General features: G+C 37.8%; 2 protein-coding genes and 1 long non-coding RNA gene across 10 annotated transcripts; 1 reads left to right on the top strand and 2 right to left on the bottom strand.

The window, feature by feature from the left end:
• Positions 1–246: 246 nt before the first annotated feature.
• Positions 247–7,642, bottom strand: LOC132111487 (ectodysplasin-A receptor-associated adapter protein-like). Of its 5 annotated transcripts, none has more exons than XM_059518836.1 (6): positions 7,195–7,642; positions 5,187–5,245; positions 4,591–4,633; positions 4,256–4,326; positions 3,519–3,570; positions 247–2,498 (listed from the first exon to the last, which is right to left on the bottom strand). In XM_059518836.1, exons 1-6 carry the CDS (start codon positions 7,250–7,252, stop codon positions 2,122–2,124), a joined length of 660 nt encoding a protein of 219 aa, XP_059374819.1. In that variant the 5' UTR covers positions 7,253–7,642; the 3' UTR covers positions 247–2,121. The 5 variants fall into 5 exon arrangements, with proteins under 5 accessions (XP_059374819.1, XP_059374818.1, XP_059374821.1 ...); XM_059518835.1 differs by having other exon boundaries at positions 4,582–4,633; positions 7,195–7,641; XM_059518838.1 differs by lacking the exon at positions 7,195–7,642 and adding an exon at positions 6,116–6,235 and having other exon boundaries at positions 4,582–4,633.
• Positions 7,643–9,468: 1,826 nt separating this feature from the next.
• On the top strand, positions 9,469–18,071 carry LOC132112055 (G2/M phase-specific E3 ubiquitin-protein ligase-like). Of its 4 annotated transcripts, none has more exons than XM_059519645.1 (14): positions 9,469–9,615; positions 12,747–12,979; positions 13,153–13,253; positions 13,340–13,496; positions 13,773–13,853; positions 13,946–13,993; positions 14,466–14,591; positions 14,681–14,848; positions 14,928–15,082; positions 16,011–16,336; positions 16,429–16,607; positions 16,723–16,895; positions 16,978–17,189; positions 17,713–18,071. In XM_059519645.1, exons 1-14 carry the CDS (start codon positions 9,507–9,509, stop codon positions 17,958–17,960), a joined length of 2,316 nt encoding a protein of 771 aa, XP_059375628.1. In that variant the 5' UTR covers positions 9,469–9,506; the 3' UTR covers positions 17,961–18,071. The 4 variants fall into 4 exon arrangements, with proteins under 4 accessions (XP_059375628.1, XP_059375629.1, XP_059375631.1 ...); XM_059519647.1 differs by lacking the exon at positions 9,469–9,615 and adding an exon at positions 12,517–12,641; XM_059519646.1 differs by lacking the exon at positions 13,773–13,853.
• Positions 18,072–19,965: 1,894 nt separating this feature from the next.
• On the bottom strand, positions 19,966–21,164 carry LOC132112053 (uncharacterized). The gene is made up of 3 exons (XR_009424876.1): positions 21,040–21,164; positions 20,305–20,553; positions 19,966–20,218 (listed from the first exon to the last, which is right to left on the bottom strand). It is a non-coding gene; the product is annotated as an uncharacterized LOC132112053 (long non-coding RNA).

Below are 21,164 nucleotides of genomic sequence, written 5' to 3'. Positions count from 1 at the left end.
ATGCAGTACTACTCCACAGGTACACAATATTAACATGAGATTGGGTAAAATGGTGTGTGTTATGCACCCGTTAAAGATCTTCAATGCATAACAGTGATAAACAGATACAGTGCAGCAGTAAGTCTTCTACAATGATTTTGGTTATTGACCACTGACATTCAAGCGATGCCAATAGTTCATAATGTATCATAATGTAAAAAATACTTTGTATTTACACTATAATAGTAATAATAACAAATATTCAGATACTGTACATAAAAACCTTTTATTTTTAAACAGGGAACCCCTAATGCACACAAACAGGCTGCAATTTTTAGACACAGGAAATAAAAAGCTATGTAGAGTACATGGCACAACACCAAACACTTTTTAAGAGTCTTGTTTAGAGGAGGTAATGTAGTCACATTCTACCCTACTTCCTGCATTGTAATTTACATTTGACCATACATTTTGAAACATATGCAATCTGCATTTTTGAAGCTCATATTTTCAATAATTAAATTTAAAACTAGTCTAGTCAACTTTCAGATCCATTGTTCTCTGCAGTTATACCGCTATTTTACCATTCCTTTCTCAGAGGCATGCTAAATATTTCTTAATCTCAAAAAATTAAAATATACAAAAATAATAATAATAATAATAATAAAAAAATCAAGTGCCATTCATGCCAACATGATATTAAAGCAACACTATGTAAATGTTGGCACTCTAGCAGTTAATAAACAGAACTGCACGCATCCCGCGGGAGAACATTCTAACCGGAGCTACTTTAGCCTGGTAATACCAAACTCTGCTACTTCGCTTTGCTTCGTAGACAGAGTCTGGAAGGGCATAATTGGAAGGTCGCTTGTCTGAAGTTTAAAATCATTGGTGTACCAATGGTGTATCGCATAACGTTTGGTTATGACGTGTGTTATTCGCCGGCTCAGCCACCTTGAACTTCCACTGTAAACACAGGAATGCTGCGGAAACAAAACCATCGAGCGAAATACCGGAGGGAACATGGCAGTTCACAATCATCACCTTGCTGGACTTTGGCCTCGCCAGTTTCTCGCTGACGATCGGTAACAGTTGATAAATGTAACTTTTTTCCCAAAACCTGTCGGGACTCGGGGGTAGGGCCACAACATCACCTCCATTCAAAATGTGAAACAAACACTCTTCTTGTTCGGGCTTCAGTTGGCAAAAAATCCGCGGTCATTTTCGATTTCCCTAACCTAAATTACAATCTTAAACTTGGCGCTTAGTGTCTATGTCACGGCTCCCAGCCCGCCCCCTGTTCGTTGATTGGCCAGCTGTTTTGGAGCCGGAGGATATCTGGGAGATAGTTTGCTATCTCAGACTGAGTACAGAAACGAACTGAAATCGAGCGGAAGTACAAAGTCTGACGTAGTCAGGCTAGAGCTACTTCTCCATGTTTATGAAAATGGCGATTCACACAGGTATGTTACTCCGCAGCGGTATAAATGTACCGTAGTGATTTGGGATAAGATAAAAAAGGTGGTTTGGTAGATGAATTTATGATCTACTGATGTTTTGAACACAGAAAAAGTTACATAGTGTTGCTTTAAATTCAAGTGCTCAGTGAGCAGTGCAATGGGAATTTTGATCACAATGTTTTACATGCTCAAATTCAAAATTTGAATCTTTAACTGGCCACTTCACAAACGGTCCCCACACAACGAGTATCTTTTACAGAACATGAGCAGAATGAATTTCAGTGTATAAAGTCTGCAAAAGCTGTCATTTAGATATTTAGCCCAGTGACATTATGTTACTAATTTAAGAAAACTTCATAAGACCACCAACAATGGCACACCGCCAGCAGATGACTGTTTGTATTAAAAATAAATTAAATGCTGTATGCTGTATGTGCTGCTGCATATATTTGTTATTCACCCTTTTATCACATAATACAGCTAACCAGTCAGTGGCATTTGGACTGATAAAATCAACCAAAGGTTAACAAAAAAATTAAATACATCCAGTGTACTACCTTGACTTTGTACCACCACTGTTCAAAAATGTGTGTTCTGACCCTGCTGTCCATTCCTGCAGCCAAGAATTTCAGTTTCCACGAACATGTTTCTCCTTTGAGGTCCAGTTATTGTGAAGTCCCAGCTAATGGGCCTGCTGCCAGCGCGAGGGCCAGTCGTTCTCCATCCACCTCTGGAGCAATCGAAGCACATCGATGCGCTGGTACAGCTGGCAGAGTTCGGTGAGCTCCGTGACAAGTTTCTGGTTGTAGCGCAGGAGGAACTCTTGAGTAGGACTGTGGTAGGTGGGACCATGTGTGCGCTGCTCTAGAAGCGTTAGCTCGTCATAGCTCATTCCCCAGCGGCTTGCAAAGTTCTTCCAGTTTTTGACAGTGCAGTGAGTCGGATCCAGCTTTAACCTTAGACTGTACAGAAGGTCTTCGTCGTTCATGAGGTCACTGATTTTGGGTGGAGGGGCAGAACATATACACTCCTTACAGGGCTTTTGTTCTTTACTGAAGTCTAGAGAGTGGGAAAAGAAAAGCAGACATTGCATAAAGTCAGAATAAATAAAAAAATGAATGCAAACAGTAATGATAGCACCAGACCCCAACAGTCTAGAGGGGATAATTATTTAACTTTTTTAAAACTATTTAACTACGACTTAAATCAATTAATTGTTAATGCTATAATCGGACAATAATGCATTAAATACCTTTAAATATTTTTAGATTTAACTTAAACTAATTTTTTTTAACATTTCTGAAAAGAATGAAAAAGAGTACTTTACTTATTTTTATCTTTAACCAGAAACTGATAAATGTATTTAGTCAACACAGACTTCTTGTTTTTGTAGGTTTGTTGCTTGGCATTTACACTGCTTCACATAATGCACAGGTCTATTTTGACATCAGCTTTCAGATCTTGTTCCCCGTTCGTTTTTACAGTTATCACTGTCAGTCATATCCACTGCTGCCAACCCTCACACAACTGACACTATTCTCACACCCATTTTCTCACTATGTACCACTGAAGTGATATCTGCCTGTATGAGTTTTTGTTTTTATATTTTGAACATAGTTAAGCAACATCAGATGAGGAAGAAGCAAATGATTAAATAACCTATTAGTAAAGTCATCAGTCACTTTCTTTGTTTCCTGAATGAATCAGTCCTTTTTAACAAATCAAAAGATTCAATGACTACTAGTGGTTTTAGTTCCATACTTCAAAACAGAATTTATTTAGTGTGATTCTTATCTTGTATATCCTTTTATGTACAGATAATTCCTATGTAGATATATAAATAAATATATATTTATTTTAAAGAAACAAGACCCCTCCCCTTCTTATTCTATGCTGAACTCAAAAGTTGGCGTGAACGTGAGGTCCTCTTAGCAGCATAACAAACTAAACTTTTCCTCAAATTGTGAATGGATTATATAGAGAAACCAAGCAAAGTGTGCTCATTCACAGTGCAACTGACTGACAACTGAGTGACAGTTTGTACAGTAGGAATGGTAGTAATCTACTATTTACACATACCTGATGAAACTGAAGATGATGGAATAAATGCACTACCATCACTTTCCACAGGCTGGTTGATAAAAAAAAAAAAGAGAGCGAGAGATGGTTAAGCGCATGTATAATTGAAGTTAAAGACTCAACAAAGAAGACTCAAGTATACACATTGCACAACAGATTCAATGGGACATCAGATGCACATTTTCTAAAAGTTGGTATGATTCTTTAGGATCTTCATGAAATGTCTGCAAAATATTTTGGTTCATCAATGGTCAAGTAAAACAACACCATTTCACCTTGTCAAAAACAATTCTGTTCACAGCAAGCCGTTGACGGGGCCTGAGAAGCATGACGTCATACTGCTCAGAAAATCAAAACAGCTTGATAATTGAGAATATCGTTTAGGATTTTTAGGGATTTAAAAAATAATAATAATAAATATATTACACTGCTAGGACTGTGTACAGTTTAAAGTTTGTGGTACAGTAAATCCACAGCTAAGACCTAACATGTGAAATGGGAATGACCACAGCCCTGACAAGTGAACCATAAAAATGGCCTCTGGCATTTATATGAAAACCACATATTTGTTACACAGCCCACATAAATGTCCTTGAGAATCAGTACACCACTCAGTGAGTGATCTGAATCAATAAATAAGAATGTTGTCAGAAATGCTATGTGACTTCAGCAAATAATGATAGAAAGACATCAGACCCAACTCATTTCCAGAGGATACAAAGAAATAAAAGAATCACCTGTCGTATCCTGTCCACCGCTGACAACAGATATCCAGGGGGAACAGAGCTGAGCTGTAGGGTTACAGGATCTGTAGAGTGGCAGAGATCAACTTTCTGTGTATAAACCCATTGATCTTTTATTAACACTTTATGTCTTCATGTCCTATTGAACACGATTATATGGAAAGTGTAGAGGCTGACCAATCAGTAACCATTCTCATCACCTAAGAATCATTCTAGTGTGATCAGTGGAATTGTTCCAATAAATCCAACATTCATTGTATGCTTTTAAACATTTATCACTATCAATACAAGCAGCAACAATGTAAATTAACAATAAATACCTCTGATACCTTGTGGATCAGTGACCTGAACAGGATAATTTGACCTCAAAGACTGAAACACACACACAAAAACATCAGTAAAGACCCCAGAGGTCAAAAATAACATCACACACATATGAATTAAGACCTCATAGGAAAACAATACACTTTTGTTCCTCTTTCTACATGTTGGGACACATTTGAAGAGAGGGGGTGTGTACGGTGAAGCGAAGGGAGGAAAATTAAACTTTCAGATGTGCAGATAAATGAGCAGAGAGCATGCTAGAACAAACCTCTGAGACTGGAGTGGAAAGTGTCACACATCAGGAGTGTGAGTTTCAAAACTGGCTCCTCTCATTCAATGCTACTTTCATATCATGGATGAAAATTATGTCTAACCTACATAATCTATTGTGTTTGATCACAATATGAAAGGCGACAACTCATGTAGCATGTTATACCAAACCAAAACTAAATTCATATGATTCAATTGATGTGTCAGTGGGTATTACCCAACGTCATCCATCCATAACATTGCACCAAAAAAAGTCTTATGATGGAGTAAAGTACATTCTTTACATATAAATGAATCAACTGTATGATTAGGAAAAATAAAAACATCATACCATATCTGTAATGAAGCTGCTGGGGTCTGTGTCCTCCACCGGTTCAGAAGCCACTCTCCCTGCAATAAAACAAAAACAAAGTTTAGCCGTTTTTGATCTGTGAATTCTTAATGAGATTATTTACATATCAATATAAAGATATTAACAAGTGAGTAGTGTGCGAGTAGTGTGATGGTTAGGTTAAAAAAAAAAAAAAAAGGCTAAACCCAAACATGGAACTAAAACCATCAGTTAAATTTCTAAGTTTCAAAGACAAAAAGCACCAGTTAATGTTTTGTCAGACGCAAAAAAGGCTCCTCACTTTAAGGGTGCCAGATTCTAAAGTTGTGCAGTTCACAAACACTCCTCTGAAGCGGTATACAATTACGGAACAAGCAACATAAAGAAATAGAGAGGATTGACAGTAAAAATGACTGTGACAGGAAGGAAGTGATGTATGTACGTGTGTGTGTGTGTGTGTGTGTGTGTGTGTGTGTGTGTGTGTGTGTGTGTGTGTGTGTGTGTGAGAGAAGCATGACGTGTGTAATTCAGTGGCAGCACTAGCAGGTGGCAGTTTCAATTACAGATATCTTTAATGATACGGTTTTAAAACCAAAGTCGGCATTAAATAAAAGCCACGGTATCCATTATCTAAATAAATGTTGTTGATCTTATTGTGAATGATTCATACATTCATTTGTTTTATTTGTATTTTATTTAATTCAATTCTTTTGGATAATCCATTTCAATCAGATGCATGTAACAATGCAGAGGAAAAGTTCCATTTATAAATTTGGAAACAAAACAAAAACAGCAAGTATTTTTATTTTTACTTTTCCAGAGGCAAAGCATGAAGCTGGACTTCCATGTTTCTGAGGTTTGCTAAAGGAACAGCAGAGGCACAACTTCAGAAATCAGAAAAAAAAAACATTATGCATTGTTATCATCACCCCAGTCTCTGCCACGCCAGACAGCTTAACTTCTGGCTGTGCCGCAAAATGTTGTGTGTGTTGACCGCCACTGCTACTTCACATGAACGGCACAATTCAGAGGAAATAGGAAGTTATTTTTGTTCACTAAAAGCATGAGCATGAAATACAGGGTATTTTCAAAGAAATCCCATCAACTGAAACAGGATGCTGCCCTTTCAGTTCAATCATGATGACTGCTGAAAGTACAGGCAAGGAAAAAACAAGCAACAAACTCTGATGTCATCTTAAAACCGGAAAGGGTGCCTAGCACCTTGAGCTGATGTTATCTACGGAAAGTTATTTTCACTTATTTTGTCCCACTGAAAAATACCCAATACTAATATTTTTTTAAAGCAAAATTATTTTATATCAGCATCTGCATCAAATGCTTTCATTCTTTACAGAGAGATAAACTAAAGCTCATGGACAGAATAATCTACATGTGCCACATTTAGCCCAACTCAGTCAGTACTGCAGACGAATCCAAACCTGCGTAGCCTGAATCCATTCATGACTGTTTCTGCTCAGCCAGGGAATGCAGAGAGCATGTAGCTGCTTGCCTGGGATGCATTTGAAGAGATAAAATGTAAACCACATCATAATATAACCCTGCTGGGCAAAACCCTCTACACAGATCTTCTTCTGCATGGCCACCCATACACTAACAGAAGCATCATACACAAATACTGCAGTGTAAACCCCTTCACCAGGAAAGTCTTTTGTAATAATTAAAGTTTTTTCCTTATACACCACAGACTGCACCCTCAGTCTAGAGAAAGTCCACCTGATCTGATGCAACTCAATTACACACACACACACACACACACACACACACACACACACACACACACTACATACATATATGACTTAAACCATGATGTGTAACCTCTTGTTTGTTTATATTTAACATAAGACCTTACCCTGTAAATGTTCACCTCTTTCTAAATGCATTATTTCGAAAATTGAAAACCAAGTTCACCGAACACAACAACTGTCCATCATTTTGCTGCTCGTGTCCAGTATAAAGCGCATGTATACAAACCAGAGGATGAACTTACCAAACGGCTCGGTGAACGCCTTCAAACTCGTCATGTTCATTACGATTGTTTCAAACATAGGAGATGATCGCTGGTGACCTTTACACGGTGGCTGGACGGAAAGGTGTACGGCGCCGGTGTTTATTATTTCACCTTGTGAGCGCGTGCGGTCCCGGTAGATAGAGCCTACACGAAAACTTTCAAACTAGCTGATCTAACTTTTCCTGCACGGAATATCAGACATCTACGTGCGTGATGTGAGCTGTGGACAAACTGGGCGTTCGAATATCTCTCTCTCTCTCTCCCACACAAGGAAATTGCGTAGATGCGTGAGTATTTACGCCGCTGATAAAGCCATATCGTCTCACCTCAGCACACGTGAAATGTCCCACAATGAATAGACACCGAACTTGCTTTGTATAAAAGTATCTGCCGAGATAGCTGGACAGTAACTGATTAGCTACATGTAACATGGATTACGTAATCAGGTTCCACAAGTAGGCTACTTGTAATTAGATTAGGCTACATTACTATGTGGTATTTAGTTAGGCTACTTTTTTATTGATTAGTAGCCTACACGATGCCCAGGTTTAATTATTCATTATTTATTGATTCTCCCTAATTCCTCTTTTTCAATTTTTAAATATTCCTTTCTAATATAGATGAGCGCTAATATACAATCAGAAAGTCAAATTATTTTTTTTTGGACACTCATACAAAGTCACTAGTCACACAGTATTTGATCACTGGATTTGAAATAATAATTTAAGTTTTAAGAAGTGTTACCTCAACATTTAAACAATTACAATAAAATTGCTATAGAAAAACATGAATGTTTATTTAAATTGTCACAAATCTGTCACAGTAGTAATCTACTAACCATGTATTAATGTAAGTTTTTTTTTTAATCAGCAAAACCTTCCGCCCAATAGTCTTCTTGAACTACCACTGAGATTTTAATGTTATAAGTTAAGTAACACATTAGATTATCACTAAACATGACATGCAGGTAAACAAATTAAATATGTCAAATATGTTTTAGCAAGTGTTATATTTTAATAAATATTATTTTAAAATGATTTATTTTAATTGTACATTTTTATGATTTTAATGAGTTATAGGCTTTTCATTAAACTCACAAACCCCCTTTAATTCACAAACCCTATTCGGTAAACCTTGACGTAATGCAATGTTTAATGCACTTTATGTTGTTAATAACGATTAATTGAATACATTTTCTTTTTCTTTGCATTTTTAAATCAATATGGTACACGTTTATCCTTTTTAAATCAATGTGATAAATGGTTAGAATGAAAAGTAATTTAAAATCAAAAAGTAGTCTATAAAATGTGTAATGTCATTTATTACTTCACAAACTAACATTATTTTAGAGGAAATTAAAATATATAGTTATCTTAAAGTGACCAGCTATGATGTCAGTCGCAACCTACATTTAACTTGCTGGGCGTATTACTAAAAATAACATATACTATTGAAAATAACCCCATGACCCATTATGAAGGCTATAAGATAGTGGTTGGAAAAATAAACTCCCAGTCTAAATACTAGTGTGTGTGTGTGTGTGTGTGTGTGTGTGTGTGTGTGTGTGTGTGTGTGTGTGTGTGTGTATTTCAGAATGTCACCACTGCAGGTCGCTGTAAGCACACAGTCTAAAAAAAAAAAAAAAGTGAAACAGTTACAGAGTATATAAAAAATGAGTGTTCTACCTACAGAACTATGGAGGACCACGAGTGCCACTTAAAAATAAAATGAAGAATCAATTTATCAATTTAATAATTCAAACATAAAAATGTATATAAATAAATCACTTTTAAATGGACAAATTAATAGACATTTTTAAAGTTGTTTATTTTATTCATGTTTTAAAATGTATTTTAATAATACCATAAAACAATAAATAAAAAAAAAACATTTTAAATGTATGAATAAATAGACACATTTAAACTGTTTATTTAATTCATGTTTTAAACGTGGATTAATAAAACAATAAAAAGTACATTAATAAATAATTTAAATGCACAAGTTAAATTGCTTTTTTTTTTTTTTTTTTTTAAAAGCATTTGGCAAACCTTTTCTCTCTCTATTTGCCAGATGCTTTTCTTTACCGTTTTGCCAAATGCTTTTCTTTATCCATTTGTCAATCGAGTTAAAAAATGCCATTGGACAGTACACACGTGGGAGCAACCAATCAACTGTCGCCTCAATCAAGGCTTTATCCCGCTTTAATTTACTTCTGTGGGCTTCTGAGGCGCTGATTGATGGTAATAGCTGATTGGCACTGTGCTGATAATTGTTGTGCATAAAACGTACAAATGGCAGACATTGCAAATATTTTAAGAAAACTAGCCAATGATGTGGATAGTGGTTCAAATTCTCATGTCCCAGACCGACCAACTCCAGGAGGACATAACGCCGTGGACAGTAAGAAAAGTTGCTTATTTCTTTTCTTAAATTTTGTAGTTCGTCTATATGCTGATGTGTTTGTTCACATATGACTTATGCCAATATTATTACATATAATTTGACATGTGATAAATAACATTACCCATTTAAAACGAGGCATTTGTCGCGCCGCGTACGGTGTAACTTAGGGTGTACTCACACTAGGCACGGTTGCCATGAACCGGGCCCGAGTACGATTGTCCCCCCTCCCCACTCCCCCTCTGGCCTGCACTCACATAGGAGGGTTTCAGCATTCGTGCCGGAGCACGCTTACGTCATTATGGTGCGCGACAGTTTTGGGATAAACAGGAAGAGCAGCGCTCTCTGAACACAATGGAGTCCATCGCTCTGTTTTCTTTGTGGATAATTTTGTGTCGTTTGGTCCACAGCCTGTTGTCAAACAGATGTGTCGCCTAGTGGCGCGAAAATTTTCACGTAACTTAATCGTGCTGCTCGTATGAGGAGGTTTGCAAGGTACCAGCTGAAGTGCAGCAAGGACTTTGCAGCTGCACTTTTGAAACGCCACAAAACCGTGACCCCACGCGTCCTGTTCCGTGCTCCAGCACGGTTAGCGCTCACACTGCATGCGAACCGCGCCCGAGTCCAACTGAACCGTGCTCTGACCCACCTCTTCCAAGCGGGCCAGGGCCGGCTAATCGAGCCGCGCCCGGGCACGGTTCGGAGCACTCACACTAGTCAAACGAACCGCGCTTTGGTGGTCAAACGCACTCGGGCACGGTTCAAACTGGCTAGTGCGAGTACACCCTTAGGTAACGTTATTGTTTTAGTCAGACACCTGCCTCATCCTGGCCTAGTCTCTCACACACACACACAGGCGCGCATAAAACCAATGTTGCAAAATATCGCCAATATCGGTCTTGCTCTCCCAGTACAGGATTGTCTCTGTGTTGATCGTCTCGTGGGTGTTTTGGCCGGGAGAAGCTGTACATTGCCCGCTGCTGTTGAGCCCTGCACGGGCCTCAAATCTAGGCCCGAGCCCGGTCCTGGCCCGAGATGCTCAGGCCCTAGCCCGACCCGTGTCCGACAGCTCATCAGAATTATCAGCCCGAGTCCGACATGAGCCCGTGTTTTTATTTTATTTATTTATTTATTTTATTACACAGCGGAAGCCTGCCCTATTTGCAGCAATTAAAAAAAGGGCTCAGTTTTGTGTTATGTTTCTTTTCATTTCTTTATCAAGTTTGTTTAGAAAAATGTTTGGAACATTTTTTTTAAAATGACGATTAACGTTAATCAGCCGAGCCGACAGCGAGTAGCCTAAAACATATTTAATCAATTAAGCCTCTCAAATTAACGCTAATACTTGGCTACAATAAAATCCATAGATATAAAACACTTCAAGCATATCACACAGACAGTTAGTTTAATAAATATTTATTTATTGGAAGGTTTTAACCTATCACTCTTCCCGCTGCGCTGAAGACACGTTCGCTGCTGCTGCTGCTGCTGCTGGCGGGACACTAAACACAGAGCGAGCCAGTCTTGACAGTTGCGGTAGCAGGGTCTCGTGCTTGTTCCACCATAGCAGCACATCTCGTCCAGCACCTTCCATGTTGTGATTGAGGCACATGTATTGCTGTACTTCATCGTCGTCATCCTCGTCCTGCTCCACAATGTTTTCAAACTCGGCCAGCGCTCTCTTCTTTGCTGCGTGGCCCGCAACAACAGATGCAGACACAGAAATGCTCGCCGCTGCATGAATCATCATTTTATAATTATTAGTTGGCCAACTAAGCTATGATTAATACATTAACTTAGCGGCCTATAATAGCTACTACTACAATAAGTGGATATAAGTGAAGTATAATCGTGGGTCGCGCTGACGGAAAAGCGTGCGTGCGTGAGACTGTCATGTCAGTGTAATTATAACGGGTTGAATTATCATATTATTAAAGTTATGAGGTTATGAAATGTCTTTCTATGTTTGTTTTTCTATCGTCGACGTCAACTTATTTTTTTATTTTTATTAATGTCTAAAAATATAAATAGAAGGATAACCCAAAAAAGGCCCGAGGCCCGGCCCGCATGTGAGCTATAACTTGAAAATTGGCCCGAAGCCCGGCCCTAGGGGCATAAATAAGTCGGGGCCCGTCGGGCTCTGGCTGAAATGCAGGGCTTTACCACAGCTGATTCGTTTGTTTCGATGCTGCGCTCTGCTTTAATATTTACAAAATATATAGCCGCTCTTTAACCTTGGTGTATGGTGATTTTTGTCAGATCATGTCACCGTTATAAATCATGATTTTAGCAGGTCAATGAAAGTGATTGCTGGTATAATGGGTCGCGTTTATTCACTATTTATATTGTTCTGTTAAAACAGTAAATCAAAAATGCCTTTATTGGGGATTCAGTTTATTATTAAATATAGTATGTGACAATTTAAAGAATGACGTCACAAATATTGTTATCATGTGACACCCTTCTAAATGTAATAAAGAAGGGGATTTAAGAAAACTACACTTATATATAAAATATTTTGGAAGTATTTCATTTGATTAAATAAAACAAACCACAGAAGTCCTGGACTATCCTGTACAATATGTAAAGTAAATTAAAGGAGCTCTAAGCGATATCACACGTTTTTTAGGCCAAAACATTTTGTCACAGCAAACTTCTCAGTATTTGCTAGCTGCCTGTCCCCTGAACACACTGTAAAAAAGTCCATGCTCCACAAGGGGCAAGAAAAACAAAACAAACTGGGCTAATCCGCACCACGCAACATAGCAAACTGTTCCAGCCAATAACCGACAAGAAGGATTTAAGGGTGGGGTTTGGGGGGTTAGTGCGTGGGGGAGGGTCTAACTAGAGTTTTGGAGGGTCTAGCAGGAGACCTTTAAGTCGTCGTAGTCTTGTGTAGTCGTTCTACAAGACCTCGCAGTAGCTTCACAAGAGTTTTCTGCTGCTTAAGTAGAATGACACAAAGTGTTGCACCAACAAAGTTTGAAAGGGAGGAACTGGAAGCTACAGGACTTGGAGAGAAAAAGGTTAAATTTTTTTGGTGGGTATTGTGTTTAGTTTTTGTTTATAGACAAAAGTTTTTAAACAAGTTTTGCTTCTAAAAATGTTGCTTTATCTTTTCATTTTTACAGGTGATGAAAACAATGCAGAAGATTTCAAAAACTACATTCTAACGACATATCCAAAACTTGGTGACTGTGGGGGATTTGAGATTTTAAAAACATCAGGCATGACCCGATCTAGGAATCTGGTGGTGTTGCCTTGCCCAAACACAGGGTACACAATTAAGACTCTAAAAGAAAATATGGGACATGCTGTCATCTACGTACGTCCAATGCAAAAAGACATAGAACTGTCCAGTTCTGTAAGTGGTTTTTTTTTTTTTTTTTTTTTACTACAGTAAATTACTTATTTGCTAAATTCTATGCTTAGTACACTACGATAAAAACATGTGTTGCCTAAAATGTAATAAGTTTATTTGTTTTATTATTTTCATTTACAGTTATCTAAAATTCTAAGATTGCTTTTTAATTTAAGGTTGTCTGTGAATCTCCCATGCTTGGGCCAATGGAGAGATGTCTTACCTGTGAAAAACAGTTCAATTTCAATGAACTTAAGGTTCACATTGAGAGCTGCAGGTATGGAGAACATTGACTGGTCATAATCTTGATTTAATATTCAGTGTCTCATTAGGGAAACAAAATTTAATTTCATGTTTTTGAAGGCCAAGGACTGAATGTTCCAATCACCTGCCACCAACATTAGAGAACGAACAACTAAATGCACAGACTTCAGACAGTGATTCACTCATCAACCAGTCACCCACTGAGGAAAATATTGACCAACTGTTCATCGATTTAACAGATGAAAAAACGGACATGGTAAATTTCAAGTTTGCATTAAGAGCTTGTGCTACAATCAAACATTTTCTTCTGCCATAATTTCAGTTTGTAGGTTCACAATATTAGCATTTCAAAATGCTTCTTATTTTTCTAAAAAAAAAAAAAAAATGTGCTACTTGTTGTATATAATGTTCATCAAACTGAAGAAGAGAGTGGTCTTGTGGATCATCCACATTTATTTGGTACAGGTTTTATGGTAGGTGCTCTTAGAAGTGTCTTTAATATTTCTTAATTCCTATATCAAAATATTGCCAGGAATCTTTAAGTGAATGGCGGAGGATGCGTGAGGAGCAGGATGATGAATATAATCAGTCTTTGATAGCAGATCAAGCCAAAGTATGTAGGGTAAACTTTATAACAGACATCCTCTGATGACATTGTGTAATCTTTCTGTCTGCATTACAATATGAATTTGTAATTTGTTTCAGGAACTGCAGAAGATGAATAGCGAAGAATCTGAGAATAGACGCAGAAAGGTAAGTCTAAGTTGAGGAAATCAGGATGTTGCTGCCATTTTAAGACATTATATATTTACTTGTAATGACTTGTGTATTTGCGTAGCAGATGCTTAGAAGATAACTTAAAGCAAATTACAAGCTGAAGAATTCTACAAAAGTATCATCATAGAGAAAATAATACTAGGGCTTTAATTCAGAGTTAATAGGTTAGTCAGAAAAAATATAGATTAAACTTGGACAGACATGCACATGTGCAAAACATTGTTGCTGTTTTTCCTTATTCCATGTTTTTGAGCTCTTTGGATAGTTATTAAAAGATCATTTAGGCATTGAGGGAAAGGGAGTGATTAAAAGTCCTGGTAATTGATTTTATTACGTGTTGTGACAGTGCTACAAGGCACCGCACACCGAGACAAAAAAAAAGATAAAAAAAAGACTTGTTTTGTTTACTATTACAGTTTGACTTTGAAACTTGCCTGCATTATTTTAGGTTATAGATGAGAGACGAGCGCGAATCGCAAGTTTACCTGAACTTGCTCATGGTGTGCCACTAAAAGTAAAATATCCAAGTGGCTTAATGAGGACCAGGAAATTTATTTTAAGTGAATCAATTAAGGTTGGTAAGGTTTATTTTATTTTATAGTTGTTGTTTTTTTGGTGTGCAAAGTCTTCTGTGTTTAAATTTGAAATAGTCCAAATGTCTAGGCACTGTTTGACTTCGTTGGAGAGGTGGAGGACGCTACAGAATGGTTCCATATTCAGGAAGCCTTATCACCACCACTTAGAAATGACCTATGTAGAACCATTTTTGAAAGAAATATCAGAGGGCCAACCACACTTTTTGTCCAGTGGATTTCCTCCGAAGACGCAGAGGTAGATTTACAAATTTTTTCTTTTTTCTTTTTTCAAATCTTTCAAATCTTGTCATTTACTGTTTTATGTCATTCATCAGTTTATGCAGACCATTCTTGCACCTGATGGCAATGACAACCATAATAAAGATGATTATAATTCTGGGACTGTGGGCCCATTGGTTCAACCTAGCACCTCTAATGAACATCTGGCATCGTTCTCCCCTCGTTCAGAGCAGGAAGAGACTGTCCAGAAGTATGAATTAAAATGTTATAGTACCAGTTAACCCATAGTCCCCTCTATACCTGTATGTCACCTTTATTTATATAGCGCTTTAAACAAAATACATTGCGTCAAAGCAACTGAACAACATTCATTAGGAAAACAGTGTCAATAATGCAAAAATGAGAGTTAAAGGCAGTTCATCATTGGATTCAGTTATGTCATCTCTGTTCAGTTAAATAGTGTCTGTGCATTTATTTGCAATCAAGTCAACGATATCGCTGTAGATGAAGTGTCCCCAACTAAGCAAGCCAGAGGCGACAGCGGCAAGGAACCGAAACTCCATCGGTGACAGAATGGAGAAAAAAACCTTGGGAGAAACCAGGCTCAGTTGGGGGGGCCAGTTCTCCTCTGACCAGACGAAACCAGTAGTTCAATTCCAGGCTGCAGCAAAGTCAGATTGTTCAGAAGAATCATCTGTTTCCTGTGGTCTTGTCCTGGTGCTCCTCTGAGACAAGGTCTTTACAGGGGATCTGTATCTGGGGCTCTAGTTGTCCTGGTCTCCGCTGTCTTTCAGGGATGTAGAGGTCCTTTCTAGGTGCTGATCCACCATCTGGTCTGGATACGTACTGGATCCGGGTGACTGCAGTGACCCTCTGATCTGGACACAGACTGGATCTGGTGGCCACGGTGACCTCGGAACAAGAGAGAAACAGACAAATATTAGCGTAGATGCCATTCTTCTAATGATGTAGCAAGTACATAGGTTGTTATGGGAAGTGTTTCCGGTTCCGGTTTACCTAATTAATGCAGCCTAAAAATCCTTTAACGGATTTGGATAATAAAAGCATATTAGTATGTTATGTGTATGCCAGGTTAAAGAGATGGGTCTTTAATCTAGATTGTATCCCATTTGATATACAATGTCATCATTTGCATTCATAATAATATTCTTTTCCAGGACCAACCTTCAAACAATACTGAGTCTCCTTTCAGCCAAGATAGATGATGATAGTCCCACTAGTAATCAGATCAATGTTGTAAGGGATTATAAAGGCAATACCCACAACATACTGAGAAGCACTGTTCAGGCTTTTAGTCGGCGACGATTTAACCTCGGAGCTAGACTGGATGTGACTTTTGTTGATGATACAAAAGCGGCAGAGGGGGCTGTGGACGGTGGTGGTCCAACTAGAGAGTACCTCAGATTGCTCCTTAAGGCTGTCCAACAGTCTAGCATATTTGTGGGCCCTGAAAATAGTAAGAGGTTGCGGCTTGACAGTGAAGGTAAGCATATGAACTAAAGGTCTTATTTAAAATGATTTCATAACATTAAGTCATTGTAGTTAATTAAAATATTTTGGTAATTTTCTTTACAGCTTTGCACAAAGGTCTCTACAGGCAGATATCTCAAATGATATCAGTTTGTATAATTCATGGAGGAATGGGGCCACATTTCTTTTCAGAAAAGCTCTTTCTCCAAGTTTGTGGTAAACCCACCCATCCTGCAACCTTGGATGAAGTAGATGATGAGACCTTTAAAGAAATGCTTTGCAAAGTAAGTATTTTTCTTAAACTGCAGTGAGCAAAATTTAGAAGTTATGCTGGAAGAGTACCCCATTAATAGTGTTTTTTGTATTTTAGCTGCAACATGACGGTTTTTGTTTTTTCAGATAAAAGAAGCCGAAACTCTTCCAGAAGCCAAAGCTGCCATTGACATGGCAGAAGTTTGCCTGTCCATAATTGGAGCTTTTAGATCTATTAGTACTCTTAAGCAGCGGGACATGCTGGTACAGTCAGCTGTGGAGTATTATGTTAATGGGAGATGCAATGTTGCACTGCAACAGTACGTAGTATCAAACACTTTCTTGTTTGTTGAAATTGTTTTCATATCTTGTTCTTTGTACAAACTACATGTTTTTTTACAGGTTTGTCGATGGTTTTAACACCCTTGGACTTCAAGAAATGCAGACACACACAGATCTGTTTCACATCATATTTGTTGAAGACAAAAAACCACTGAGATCTTCAGACCTGACATCACTTTTTGAATTAAACCTGTCAGATCAAGACCCCTATAAGAGAGAACTAGAGACCAGGACCTTGTGCCTCTGGAGAGACTGGATCATTGATGTTGAAGGTATTAGCAAAAATTTTTTTTTTTTTTTTTATACATATTTTGTCCTATAAAGTTTTATACACAGCTTCTGTATTCACTATATATTTATATATGATTAAAAGTGTGATATTGCTTTTATAAAGTGGTTCATCCAACAGGTTAATGTAAGTGACATTTCACACAAATATTGATAGATCTTATCTCTATCTCGGTACCAAAGGAAGAGAGCAGTTAGAGATGTCATTGCTTGTCTTAACAGCATTAACACTAAATTAGATTTCAGACATTATTGCAAATTTTGCATTTGTGCTGTCAATACTGAACCATTGCATTTCTCAAAACATTGCACAGTACCATGGTTTCTCTGCTGAACGAATCACATTTTCAACGAGTTGCATGGAGAATGATTACATAATTTAGTTATTTGTGTATATATACAATTATTTACTGAAAAGATGAAATACCCACCACCAATACACTGTCAGCTTGTTTGGAATGGCACAAACAGTACAGCTGTTAGACTGAATTTCTACATGTGTTACAGATGAAGAATGTACACCATTGACGTTGGAGAATGTGCTGGAGTTTACTTCAGGGTCTTCAGCCATTCCACCCCATGGCTTTCTGCAGCAGCCCAAAATCGAATTTCTTCATGACGCACCAGAGAAAATATTTCCAGAGGCAAACACTTGCAACATTGTGTTAAAATTGCCCATCCATTACAATTACGAGTCATTCAAAATGCACATGAGCAATGGCATACTGTGGGCACCAACATTTGGCGTAGCGTAGTTCAACGCATGTGCATTAAAGAAATACTCCACTTTGAAATGAAAATTCTGTCATCATATACTCACCCCCATGTTGTTTCAAACCTGAATGAATTTCTTTCTTCTGCTGAACAGAAAGAAAGATATTTAGAAGAATATCAGTAACCAAACAGTTTCTGGTCTCATTGACTTCCATAGTATATATTTTTTCCTACCATGGAAGTCAATGAGACCAGAAACTGTTTGGTTACTGATATTCTTCTAAATCTCTTCTTTTCTGTTCAGCAGAAGAAAGAAATTCATACAGGTTTGAAACAACATGAGGGTGAGTATATGATGACAAAATTTTCATTTCAAAGTGGAGTATCCCGTTAAAGTTATACTTAAACCATGAATGAAATTTACCCCATAATTTACTCACCCTCATGCCATCCTAGGTGTACAACATCTTCCTTTCTTCAGCCAAATACATGTGGAGTAACATTTAACAAAATCCTAGCAGTTCATATTGAATTGTTTGTAGCAACTCGTCTAATATCAAAGACAAAAATGAAACACAAAAAAAAAAAATAAGGGGGGAATCACATCCAAATATAATTGCCAACCACCAGCTCAAAATGAATATATATCAAAACAATATATCACAACACCATAAAGCAATAATAGCTTACAATCACCCAAAACCTGGTCCAATGAGACCTTCAACAGTAGTTCAGTCCATACAAGGTAAACACAAAACCATAAAAGGATAATATGGATGATATGTGTGTAATGGAAATAATGAACCTGCCATCCAGCGATGATCAGTCCAATTGATAGTGCACAAAAGTTCAGTTCAAAATTATACCAGTTGCGACCACAGTCCCATCACCGCAAAAAACCCACTCAGCCAAAACTTGTAGTCCTCTGGGCCAGGTTGGAACAAAAAAAATATATAATCCACCAAAGAAATCCGTTCGAAGAAGATTTGATGCAGGGGTTAAGCCCGTATTGAACACAAGGATTCCGGGTAACACCAAACAACACAATTGAGGAAATATGGCCTACATTGAGTATTGCAAACGCACTGTTCCTCAAATAGTAGCCAAAAGAGGCATAACCATTGAGCCTTAACTCAAAACCCCTCTTTAGTAGAAAGAGTGAGTCCTCTCCCAGAAAAGCCACCACATGGCCTTCCTAGCTAGATCACTCATTCTTCCTTATATGGGTACTCTAACCCCCTTACCTGAGGGCGTTGCCCCCTGGTGACCAGGAAGATAATTACAAAACAGCTATAAACAGCCAGTAATAGTGAACACACTCTGAAACTGTTACATGTTTATCACAACAATGCCATAAAGCTATGAAAAGTCAGAATGTTATTTATTATTTCTCCAATTGTGTTTGGCTGAAGAATTGAAGACATCGTACACCTAGGATGGCATGAGGGTGAGTAAATTATGGGATAAATTTCATTAGGGTGGAGTTTAAATGCATTGTTGTTTGAAAATACAATGGTTTTTTTTTTTGACAACATGAAATGTTACAGTTGTTCAGCTGTTTTATTGCTCAGTGACAATGCACTATAACCAGTCAAGTTCATACTACAAGATTTGTTCATTTCTGAAAGCATTAGAAAAAAAAACCTAAAGTAAACATTAACACATTAATAATTGATGCATGACAGTTAATCTCTTCATACTGACATGGTTAATTCCAACTTTTAATGAGTTTAAAATGTTGTTTACAGCGTGTTAACGCATAAATTAAATGCTTTTTCAGATATTGTGTCTGATTCCTGATCAACAAATACAATGTCTTTCTGATATGCACATATTGTTATGAACTGCTCCGAGACATGAAGTTTGAGGATCCAAATGCAGTTTATTTAAAGTGTTATTCAGAATCGTAATCAAAATCCAGGCAAAGGTCATACACAGGCAGCAGGCAATCCAACAAACAGACAAATCCAGAGAGTGAGGCAGAAACAGGAAAACCAGGACACGGGCAGAGATCAAGAACTAAACCCACTGCATAATTACCTGATTTGAGCCTTCCTTCTCATGATTTGACCAAAGCTGCAGCGGAGTTCTGTTGCCAGCAGATCTTAGACTGTGTCTATTCCAGGCACTCTGAAATTCTTGTAGATGCCTCTGAATTTGTGGTATGTAAGACCAGTGCAAGGCAAACAAATCCACTTCCTGGTCCGGATTATGCCATCCTTCATCTTCCAACCGAAGAAAGGTGGTGTAGAAGAGGTCTGTTACTTGGTCAAAGACATCTCTCCACAACCGCTCAATTCTTACATAAAAAACAAACAAACTTCAGTTTAAAAAACTTCAGTGAAGGAAAACACTATTCATGTGGCTACAAGGTAACAAGCCTACCTCTGGTTGTGCACACTTCTTCCTGTGATGTGTGACTGTCTGTTTGCTCCTCTGGTTCTTATCATGAAGCGGGCAACCATTACATTTTCTCCCCCCTTGTCAGAACACACTCTAGAGGGAACACCATATATTTGTACAGCAGACAGGAAGCTTTGCAGCACTGTTTGAGCCTTGTTGTTTGTGGCAACTTTTAAGTACGCCACAAGCTGGGAAAAGCCATCAATTCCCCCATGGATAACAATTCTCCGTCTGCAAATTTAAGTATTTAAAGTTACTCATTTAAGAATACAACATGTATTAAAAAATAACTTGTCCCACACAAGCACACAAAAACTATATGCAATGGCTACAACATTGAACATGCTTTTGTGTCCAATAGTACAGGAAAGGTTTTAAGGAATGGCTTTCTTCCTACACCACATATTCACTTATGTCAATAAAAGCATAACATGAAATCATTACATATAACAAGCAGGGCAAGATCAAGCATGCAGACTTTTTTGCATATATTCTGATAATCTGAAAGAATACAAGACTATTACACTATAATTGGTAGCTGAAAACATAAAACAAAACAAAATATTTGATAAATAAAACTTTGTGACTGATGGGAATTTTATTTTGTAGACATATGTAAAGGATTATATTTAGGTGTGTAAGAGAGCAGATTATGTGTGACCCTAGACATTAGCAACATTATCCATTAACTTTACCAAAGAAATGCTTAACACCAACCGAATAAGTTTATGATTCCCATCAATGTGCCACACACTGTTGGGAGCTGGTACACTGTAACGTCGGCGTCGGGCCGTCCTAAGACGTAACCTGCGCAGTTCCGTTCCTTCCGGATCTACTCGTCT

Source organism: Carassius carassius, chromosome 31, assembly GCF_963082965.1.
Source record: "Carassius carassius chromosome 31, fCarCar2.1, whole genome shotgun sequence".
Taxonomy (NCBI): domain Eukaryota; kingdom Metazoa; phylum Chordata; class Actinopteri; order Cypriniformes; family Cyprinidae; genus Carassius; species Carassius carassius.
This window is presented reverse-complemented; position numbering and strand designations above follow the sequence as displayed.